At 29.8% G+C, this 11,848-nt stretch overlaps 1 protein-coding gene across 1 annotated transcript; it reads left to right on the top strand.

Moving 5' to 3' along the window:
- Positions 1–733: 733 nt before the first annotated feature.
- LOC106471873 lies at positions 734–10,798 on the top strand. Its single transcript, XM_022400492.1, has 9 exons — positions 734–750; positions 2,600–2,812; positions 5,045–5,114; positions 5,332–5,398; positions 5,679–5,752; positions 6,517–6,608; positions 7,242–7,418; positions 9,520–9,599; positions 10,390–10,798. Exons 2-9 carry the CDS (start codon positions 2,619–2,621, stop codon positions 10,497–10,499), a joined length of 864 nt encoding a protein of 287 aa, XP_022256200.1. The 5' UTR covers positions 734–750; positions 2,600–2,618; the 3' UTR covers positions 10,500–10,798.
- The last annotated feature ends 1,050 nt before the right edge of the window (positions 10,799–11,848 follow it).

The raw sequence follows: 11,848 nt of genomic DNA, 5'->3' as shown, positions 1-11,848 counted from the left end.
TGTAAATAATGATGCTTGATACGGTTGTATCGAGTGCATGCTTGTGATGACAATAAACCGTTAATCTAGATTCCATGGCGTTACTATAGAGGAAGTTATTAACACTGATTACGAGAGGAAAACTACCAATATATAGTTTTTAGAATCTGGTTGGTTCTATAAAGTAAAGGTCTGTTCCAAATAATAGGGTTGCAAACCTAAAGCTAATGTTGGTTATTATCGAGTGCCACGTTCTTATTTGGTGTGTATTGACAAAAAGTCATGATATCTAATTAAAAACACCTTAGGCGTGAAAAAAAAGGTGCGCCCAGAAAAAAAAATTCAGCGTGCGACTTAAAGGAATGAAATCAAAATTGTCGGCCAAACTTGTAGCTACATCCATAGCATTGAAAAGAATTTTACAGCAAATATTCATTCATTAGTTAGCCAGGGCGCGTTTTTTTCTTTTTTTGTCCAACTTGAGGCATGGTTGAATAGTTAATACTCGATGAAACCTTGATAAATCTGAATAGCCAATACCTGATGAATCCTTAAAAAGTGAAAGCTGAATAGGTAGTTCAAATATGCAGTCACCACCAAGGAGAAATAGACACTTCCATTTTTTATTATACAGAATTTCTAAATGTCAGGCTTAAAAAAAAATCTAGCGCCTTCTGGCGCTTCTTATATTTAACCAAGGTTGGTTTGAGTATGTACTGATATTTAAGGTAGACCTAGCACGATTATTAATTTTGGGGACGAGATTTTTAGGTGAAAAGTCTAATTTAGGTTAAGTCTACCAGTGATTATTTCTTTTTCATTTGATAAAAATTTGTAAGTGACCATCTGAAGGATAATTTGAATATGTGTATGGTGTTTTTAGTTGTCATTTGCTCATCACACTGAAACTTATTATTTGAGTTATATCAGTTTCGGGAATTTATTTTTACACACTTTGAATATTAGCTATAGCTCCCTATTTAATTAAGTGGCGCTGCGTTATTATTTTACTTTTGCGCTAGTATTTGAATATTTATAGTTTCGGCGATCTGACCGAGTTTTTCAACTTTTTTGCTAGGACAGACATTTCTTCTTTGTGTAAAATAGTTGTACTGGTCGTAAAATAACGATTTTCTATCATTTCTGTTTGTAATTAAGGGTACACATGACATTTTTATTTTATGGGACTAAATAAGTAGGTTAGTAATTAAATATAGCTTGAAATTGAAAATTACTCTTGGAAGTTAGTCTAACTCATAAGTGAGACTCTTGAGACTGAGAGTTTAGAAGAGATTGTTAAACTTTAAAGAATCACAAAAACAGTAATAAAGGTATAAGTTTTATGTTACATTACCTTTTAAGAAAAATAAATTATATTTTCTATTCCCAAGAACATGGATGTGTGGAACAGTTTTCTAATTACCCGGTTTTTGCAGACCATGACCGCCATTAATGATTAATGTTGATAAGAATGTAATTGTACATATAATTATAAGGCTTTGGGCATGTACGTTTAAAATTAGATACTACTACTAATATTGTTGGAAAGCTAAATTTAAAGTAATGCCAGGTGAATTCTAATTCCACAGTGTACTATCATCTAAGTAATTATTTGAATTCATTGCAATTGTCTAAATTAAAACTAATATTTTGACTTACAATTTTACATTCCATTAACAACAGCTTAGATGACACAAGTATCTGTAGCTTTTAAAGTAGTACTATAAATGGTTTAAATTAAAAGAGTGAAAGTAGGGTCCTAGATAAGTCATGTTTGGTTGCTGTGATAAAGTATGAGCCTCATATGGTTCAAGGCTATTTATCACATATTGAGAATAAACAAGTTCCCTGCTTGTATTTATCTTTCTGGTAAACTGGATGTACAAAGGTTATAAATGTCTATATTAATATTCTAGCTGTGATATAAAGCATATGTAATATTGGCTGCCCTGTGGAAGCTTGACTCAGTGTTTGTTCTTTAGGGTGCAGTAAGCCCATTTGAGGGGATGACACAGATACTAGAATAAGTTGAGTTGGAAGGTTCTCACCCTTGTATACTTGTATTTGGAATAATTGTTGACTTAAATAAAGTAAGAATTGTGGGATATCACAGTAGGATCTCAGTTTGACATAAATGTGGGATATTTCCATGATTCTGTGTCTTCCATCCAAGCATGCTTTGTTCCTGTTTGTATCTGGTTTATAAACTCAGCAGCCAGTATTCATATACTGTGAATTAGAAGCTGACCAGTGAAGTGTAAAGTTTTCATTACTTAATTAGTAAGAATAAAGAGTTGATATGTTTGTATACCCTTCACAGTCTTATTTAAAAATATTGCTCTACATGGTGTTTCTGGACCCTGTGTTGTGCAGATACATGATTCTTGTAGACATACCTAGAGACAGCTTTATCATGTTTTATTTGTTATGTGATCTCAAGTATTTGCTTTTTCCTTGGCTTTTCAGTTCTTAATAAGTTATAAAATAACTTTCCATGAAGATAAATACTACTTGTAGACCTCTTGAGTGATTTTTGTAAGTCATATTGCTATCTTGTCACTTGGTTTGGTTATGTAAATTTCTATTGTTAATTTTTGTTCTATGCAAACTTGTTTACTAGAAACATCTTCAGTTTTTTCATGGATCAGTTAAGTAGGAAACTGGGCCAAAGGAGTCTTAGCCAATGTACAGCAGAATCAGAACTCCCCAAGGACAGTTTTGACACATCTCTGTCAGATATTGATAGACTAAAAAGAACAATAGCAGAATTGAAAGAAGAAAATTCATTGCTTAGACACAAAATTGAAATTAAGAAAGAACAACAATTAAAAAGGTATTTTAGATTTTCAGTATTCTAGATTGTACATTGTAATCATTTAAACTATTACATTAATTAAAGATTTTTCATATCTCATAACTACCTTTAGAATTTTTATAAAGCAAGTTTTAATCTGGAGATTTTCAACTGTTTTTGGTAAGGCAGATTTGGAAGATAAATATTTATTTAGTATTAAGACAGATTAAAAATGTAGACACTTTATCTTAGTTTGTGTAATTCTAATTTTGAAGGTAATTATACTTTAAATACAGTATTTTTATTTATTTCCATGGATTTATCTCTTGTTTATTGGGTGTTTTGCTTTTTTTCAGTTGCAAATAGATTCTACTGCAGTCATTCTCAGGTTTATTAGACATGGTATAGTGTAGAGCTGGTTGATTTAGTTGATTACGTATGAACAGTAGTTACATCAATTAGTCATATTGATTAATGTCACAAAAATAATCAACTAATTGAAACTAATGTTTTCAATTAATGTTTATGATAATTCTAGCTAACAATCAAACAAAATTATAGTTAAATTGATTCTCACAAAAATAAATAATTGAAATTATGGTTTTCAGTTACTCCAGCTATCCAAGTAATTAAAATAATACCATTATGTTTGTTGTTAAGCACAAAATTTTGCAGTATGCTATCTATGTGCTGCCCCTTAAGGTTTGAAAACCTAGTCTTAGCATTATAAGATGTTTTTCTTATCTCCAAGTTTGTTGTTTCTAAACATTTACAATGCAGTTGCATTGTGCGTGATACATTTTCATGGACAAAGTTTAAGATTGAAAAAGTAATGTAATTTTAAGTTATTGTACCTGAAGTCTGAAGACACAGTTTCCTCTGGCTTTTCATATTTTGTTACCACTTGACACTTTTTTAGACAGATTTGAAAGAAAAGTTTGTATTTTCATTTTTGCTCAATTGGAAAAAGCTTTGCTTGAAAAGAACCTATTTGTTGATTTTATTTTTTAGAATTTTTCTTCCCATCACAAAGAATAACCTTACTTTTATTAGTAACTTATTACCTCAGGAATATATTACTTCCCTAATCTACCACAAGTATTTTAAAAATTCACAAATATAGAATCATGCAGAAACTACTAAAAATGCCCTAAACCTATGTATCTACTCCACTATGATTTGATTGGATAGAGCAAGAATCATACTATCATATTTAATATTTCTGTTTCTAAAGTTGTGTGTTATTAAAACAATTGATGGGACATGATAACAAGGTGGCAACCAAGGATTGTACAAAAACTAATGGAAGCATTTGAAAATCACTATCTGTTTGAAAGCTACAGAAATTTTCTTCAATAAGAAGACATCAGATAAGATAAGGTGAGCTTATATAGCTTAGAGAATGTTGAATGGATAACAAAGAAAACATTATGACAAGTTTAATACTAACAAATGTACTGTTGCATCAGCGAGGTCACGTGACTAGTGTCGCGCCACGTTTCTAGAACTATCCTGTTCCTTCGGGAGTGCTCTAGCATTTGCTAGATTGGGGGTGGTCTGGTATATATAAGATGGTCACGGCGTGACATGACAATGTGTGTGTAGGTAGTGAGTAATTGAACTGCAGTCAGAAAGTATTGTTGAAGTTAACGTTCGTTGTTAAAACGTTTGTTATAGAGCGACTGTTGAAAATAAGTGTATCGGTAAAGTTATATTCAGAAAGAAAAAAACAGTTTTATTAAGTAAGGACTTGTGTTGCTAAAGTTTCGTGGGAACGAAGTTACGGAAAATCAATTAACGACTGGAGGCGTAACAGTACAATATTTTGTCATCATCAGGTACAAGTAGCTTGCCTAAACACATGAATATAGTACAGTATGACACAAAGAAGTCATGACTGGAGATTGTTTAAGGTTTTGTAAAAGTGTCTTATTGATGTTTGGTTCCTTGTTTAAAGTGAGTATTTTCTACTTCCTTATAGATATAGTATGGTTTTATTGAGTGGCAATGCTAGTAAATGTAATTTGAAAAGGATTTAGAAAACAAAGCTAGGTGAATGAAAATAGGAGGATTAATACCTTGTTCGAATAATGCAGGAGAGGACATGCATTAATTGATCAACTAAATGTAATTGATTAGAAAATACCAGTAGTCACCCAGCTTTAGTTTAGTAAATGTGCACTGGCCAAGTGAATTAACTTCTACTTTTGACAAAGTGAAGTAATCAATTTCTATGTTTACATACCCTGATGTTATATTATTTTCCTTTAGGAAGGTTCACAAGAACATTTTAATAGCAGAGCAAAGTAAAGACAATGACATTGAAACTCTGAAAAAAAGAGTAAGACTGTGTATATACTTTTTTGTACATTTGTAAAAAAAATTTTCACACTTCTTTAAGTTATGTTTTTTAATGTGTATAGACTTAGTTGTATGATTATAAAAAGAAAAAAAGAATTTATCATAATTTATCTTTCCAAATTAAGCATGTTTTTTAATGTGTGATTTACAACTTTAAGTTTTATCATTTTAATGTAAAAACTTTTTCATAATTCTAGCTGTTGTTAACCAAATACCTTTGTGGAATAAACATTTCATCATTCACCCGTGATATCTGTGGTTACAGTAAGTGAATTTTTAAACTATTAGTTTCATTGTAATAGAAATGTCACATTATTATTTGCTTTTGAAATAAGTCAGAGATAAAATTAATTACAAGTAGCAACAGACCAAGATTTTTAATAATTAGAAGTTTTGTTTACATTTTTAGACAAAATATTTTAATAATGCCATCAAATTAAACGTCTCTGAGTTTAGCATTTCTGTGTAACTTTCTCACAAGTTTGTGTTCTTGTTACTTCATGGAGCCTGCTGGTAAGACAGAAGTTTTATATTCTTTATACAGATGAGGTGGAGAAGACCAGCATGTGCCAGATGTCGGGAGATTGTAATGGTCTGAAGTTTCAGACTGAATTTCAGGTAAAACTAATAAAAGGCTGTAGTTATTAATTATTTTTCAGAAATTAGAAGGAATTGTATTTATTTGTAATTACTGATTTTGTTTAACCTAAAATTATTAATTTATTGATTATTATTTATTACTTCATTTATAATTAACTGAATGATAATGATTATGTTTGCCAAGTTTGATAAAATAAATCCACCTTTTCTATATTTGAAATCAATGGATGAAATGTCTCCACATTTACACATGGAATATCCTATAATTTAGAGGGAGTATAAACAACATACATAAAGAAATATATTTCTCTATATATATAACATCTAGATAGATACATTATATGTATAAAAAATCTGAAATTTAAACTTTAATACACTTATTAAAGTGTAATTTTGTATTTATTTTGTTGACTTTCTGCCATTTTTTTTAGCTTACCCAAGATTTCTTGTGTAATTTTAAGTTAAATGACTTTACTCTTATATTTAGAATAATTAAAAGTAATTATTTGCAGCTTACAAATGTCAGATCTAATTCTACACTTTTTGTTTTTTCAATGTGAATAAAAGATAAGAAATATATATGCATATTACAGTTGGTAAAGCTTATGTTAAACTTTTCTTTAATTCTTAAAAGATTACAAATATATATAAATTTCATTATTATTTTATGTATAGTGATTAGTTTTGTGTTTCAGTTTTTAGTAGACTATACAGGTATTTAAATTTATTGGGAAACTGAATTAAGTACTTTTGGTTTACATTTAAGATCTTCTGACCATTAGGTAGTTGAAGAAGATAGGAAGATTTGTCGAATCAGTAATCTGAAGGTGGCTGTTCATGAAGATGTTACAGAAAATCTGGACAAATTCACTTGGTACTGATACTCAGAAAATAATTTTACATCAGTATAAATAAAAGAATCAGATTTATATAACTTGAGGAGATTATGAAATATAAGTACTCATTCATCAGGCTACCTATGAAAAACTGAGCCATGAAAAAACATTTTATACTTAATTAACAAATAAAAGCAATTGCTTAGCTTATGTATTATCTGTAAAACTACTAGTTTAACATTAAATAAACAATAAAAAATAAAACTTCAGTTCTTGTACAAGGACAGAGAATTAACAATAGTGTATAAATAAATACAACCAGTTTGTAATAAAAATTACTAGGTCTGAATATAGAAGATTAAAACCAATTTGTAGTTAAAATTACTAGGTTTGGATATAGAGGATTAAAACTAGAGTATAGTTAAAATTACCAGCACACAAATGCTCAGTCTGGTATATTTTATATCAAGTTTTGGATATGCTAAAGTAATCTAAGAATTTGATTGTTTTTAATATTGTTTAATAATGTAAGATTTACATTATATTAATGTAAGATTAATCACCTGACGTATGAATTTGTTTGTATATGGCATTTTAAAATTTGTTTGTATAAGGTGTTTTAAAGTTTGTTATATTTAGTATTTTTTAAGATCTTTTTTTTTTCTGTGCAGGTATCAAGATCAGAATTGTTTACAAGACTTTTTACACAGTTACCTTAATTATTCAGAAAGCTATGCAAGCCTGAATGAATTAGTTGCATTGTTGGAGTCACGCTTTCAAGAGTCCATAGAAGTAGTAAAAAAGAACAGTAGAGTAATGGTTAGGATATCCAAAAAAGGAGCAAACAGGTATTAAAGTATTTTAAAGTTAATTTTATTTACTGCATATTTATGTAATTTTTATTATTTTGAATCATATTAATTTTGTGTATTTGATAAATTTTTAGTACAGGAAATTTTGTAGTAACTAATTTGATGGGTGGATCAGCACGAACCTCATTCATTTAAGCAGTGTTTTGATACTTATTCTCTTAAAATGTGTTCAGGCATGTTGATGCACAAATCATGGTCACCCATTAGAGCTAATGATTGTTTGACTTTAAGATAAACTTGTATGACATTTAGGGCCAGGAGCCTGTTGATCCATTGAGACTGTCTCATTCACTGAACTGAACAATAATAATAAAATTACAAAAAATGTTTAAAGCCAGCTTTTATCACTTAAATATTAAGCAAGCCTTCCATCAAACTTGCTTAGACTTACTGCATCCAGTTCTAAAGGATAATCACTATGTTAGAAAAATAAAACTGTCTTCTTTGAATGTGACTCCTACCCTGCCAAAATTTATATTTGTGTCTCTTTGTCCTACAGTTCTCACCATTAAATAGGAAAAAAAAAGATGATGCATTAACATTATCAGTTCCCTTAACACCTCAATCAGATCTTCTATAACAGAAAACAGTTTCAGAGGTCTTAACCTGATCTTGTATGACAACCTGTCCAGAATGTAGTTAACTGCATTTTCTGATCAGGAATGTTTTTTCTGTAGTTTTGTACAGAGGATTAAACTTATCCATGTTGCATGTGATTATTTTTAATTTGAAAATTATCCTTAATACTTTAGTGGTTTTTGTGTATAAAGTAGTAAAAATGTGGCTTTCAATTTCAAGCTATTTAAAGATGTATTGGGTGAAAAAAGTGACAATGAAGGTGCAACTTCGGTAAAGTAAATATTATCTTATGCTTGACTAATTTCTCTTGAGTAGGTTGTCTGCACTGGAAGTTTAAAATAATTTATTTCATTCTTGCACTTATATGGAGTTGGATTTTTGTTTAAAACTTCTTTATGCTTTTTTTGAAGAAATACTCAGAACTAAAGGAAATACTCCCAAGTGGCTAAGCAGTCAGTCTGGGGGTTTCAATATTTGTGGTGGGCACAGCACAGAGTGGCTACTGTGTAGCTTTGTGCTTAACAACAAGCAAACAAAGTGAAGTAAATAATACTGAAATTTAAGTTTCAGCAACACAAGGATTTAAAAAATTAAGTCAAATTTAATAGTGGGCAAGATTTCTTGGTTATTGATACTAATAGCTGTTATTAAAATGTGTTGGGGATCAGGATATATGATATCAAAATGCTCTGGGGATCAATAGCTATGATATCAAGATATATTGGAGACTGATATTTAAACTGTGTGGTATCAGGAGGTAGATATCAAGATGTGTTTGAATCTAGATATGAAGATATATTGGATACTGAGATCTAAACTCTGTGTGGTATCAGGAGGTAGATATCAAGATATATTTGATCTAGATATAAAGATATATTGCAGACTGATATTTAATCTTGGTATTTGTGTGGTATCAGGAGGTAGATATCAAGATATATTTGATCTAGATATAAAGATATATTGCAGACTGATATTTAATCTTGGTATTTGTGTGGTATCAGGAGGTAGATATCAAGATATATTGGAGACTGATATTTAATCTCAGTATTTGTGTAGTATCAGGAGGTAGATATCAAGATATATCGGAGACTGATATTTAATCTCAGTATTTGTGTGGTATCAGGAGGTAGATTTCAAGATATATTGGATCTAGATATCAAGATATATTGGAGACTGATATTTAAACTCGGTATTTGTGTGGCATCAGGAGGTAGATATCAAGATATATTGGAGACTGATATTTAAACTCTATGTGGTATCAGGAGGTAGATATCAAGATATATTGCAGACTGATATTTCAACTTGGTATTTGTGTGGCATCAGGAGGTAGAACACCTAAAGTTAATGGAAATTTGTAGCTAACTTATGAAGATGTATTGGTAATTAGGACTGATTTACTTAACGTTTATATTTCAATCTGGTTACTGTAGTTAAATCTTGAATTCTTTAATTATTTGCTTATTGTAAGAACATTACTTATTTTCTTACTAAAAAAAAGGGAACAACTTCATATTTCCTGGGATTTTCTGGAAGACCAAGATCATGGCTACAACTGTATCCTGGGGTCACCAAATATTGGTCAGTACAAAGATGGAGGATTGGAATCCTGCATAGTTTAAATGCCATGTTATTGATAGTGTACGATTTATTTCTGTGTTACCAGTTTTAAACCAGGCTCTTCATTGTACAGACATTAAGTATATATTTGTTTGTGTTATTGTTTGATAACTAATGTATTAATACTTTAGTTTTATGTTTATCAGTAACTTCCGATCAAGGCAAGCTATGTACATAAATCAATCCAGTAATTAATATAGCTAATTTAATATAACAGCATGCAATGTCATAACATTTTTCAATGTAATAACGAACAACTTTAGAATGGCAATCACAGTAAATACCTCGCTACCTAATTATTTAAGTCTTACTATTAATGTGATTTTTTCAAGTTATTATTACAGTCTCTTCTATGTTATAACATTACATTGTTATACTTGTTGTTACTTCTTTGATTCTCATTACTACTTTGATTTTTCTTGTAACTTATTATGAACCCAACAGATGAATCAATAAATTCTAATCATTACACATTTTTTATAGTTAAGCAAGGACTACCTGTACTTTGATAAACTTTATACTGGTGTGTCACTTTCTGATTGGACAGAAGCCATTTTCAGTGTGAACTGTCAACACGTGACTGTACCTTGGCACAGTTCATTTTCTTGTGATAAATGGGTAGAATTTCTATAACTTTTGCCTGTCGTATCCTTTTCCTCATTGTTTCCAGTAATGCATATAATATGCCTCAAAAAATCTCTTTCTATTGTACATTAAATTGAAGTTTAAAAATGACTAATTTCAATTATAGGTGAATCAGAAATGTCAACAATGACTGAAAAGTTTCAACTAGCTGTAAAAGATGTGGGACTGAAGGCTGCAATTCTTGGTTTGATAGATTTGTTTTTAAAGACTGTGTGAAGAAAAGATTAGCAAACATTTCTACTTCTGTTTTCAAAATCAAAGGAACAATTTCAATTATTGAAAGAGCTTGTGAAAGAATTTAGCCATAGTTGTCTTTTTGATAGATTTATTGAAGTTTTGAGGTTTAATTTTTTTTCCTATTTTGTAAAAGCTTTCCAAGTGTTTCAACAATGAAATGAAAGTCTTCATAAATGTGAACAATAAAGTTTTTGCTTTTAAACTTATGTGGCTTGGATTAAAAAATAAAGGAATATTATGTAATTAATTGAATTGAAAAAGTAACTTCAAAACTAATAAATGTTGTACTTGACAAAACAAAATGTTTGGTGTAGTTTGTGACACTCTTCTCCCAGAATATGCTTTATTTTTCTTTTGTCAGCTTATCTTATCAGTCAGTTGAATGTCAAATTTTAAAACTTTATGTATATTCTGGTATACATTACACAAAACTCCAAGGAAATGTGTTTTACAACAAGAGAAACTAACAAAACTTACAAACTATGAGATATACAAACCTTGACTTGGAACTAAATGTCTAAAACTTTGTTTATGAAGAGGTAATGCATTAGACATTCAGATAAGTTTAATACCTGTTTCAGAAAACGGGCTTTTTAACTCTCATATTACTTCTAACAATATGAAAAAATTATATTCTACTAAACAGTAAAACAGAGGTTTTCAAGACTAATTAATAGAACATTAAAAATTTGGTATATGCTTTCTAGATATTCAGAGGAATACGTTGATAAATTAGAGATGAATGCCTTAGAAATACGTTACTGTAAATGGTTTTATACAATGACAGTTGGGAACAAATCCTTACCATGGACAAAAGGATATCCTAGGGCGTTGGTTATGACAAGTTATTTTGAACTTTCTAATTATGTTCCAGTAAACATCTAGTCAGCTTAACCTTTAAGCAGGATTACATTAATAACTATTTTCACTAATACTAAAATTGTGAGTTTTTGGCCAGGTATTGTTGCACAATGATTTTTTTTTTATGTGCTGTACATTTTTATTTGGTAGATTTTATATTTTTGCACTTATCATTAGACTACACTACCTTGTTGTTTGTTTATATACTGACCTGTGATTAAATCTGACACTGATTTGTTATTTATTGTCATGAAACTACACTACCTTGTTATTTGTTTATATACTGACCTGTAATTAACATTGACACTGACTTGTCATTTTTATATATACTGACCTGTAATTAACCCTGACACTGACTTGTTATTTGTTGTCGTGAAACTACACTACCTAGTTATTTGTTTATATACTGATCTGTAATTAAACTTGACATTGATTTGTTATTTGTTGTCATTAGACTACACTACCTA

The sequence above is a fragment of the Limulus polyphemus genome, unplaced genomic scaffold (genome assembly GCF_000517525.1).
Source record: "Limulus polyphemus unplaced genomic scaffold, Limulus_polyphemus-2.1.2 Scaffold4930, whole genome shotgun sequence".
In the NCBI taxonomy this organism is placed as follows: Eukaryota; Metazoa; Arthropoda; class Merostomata; order Xiphosura; family Limulidae; genus Limulus; species Limulus polyphemus.
This window is presented reverse-complemented; position numbering and strand designations above follow the sequence as displayed.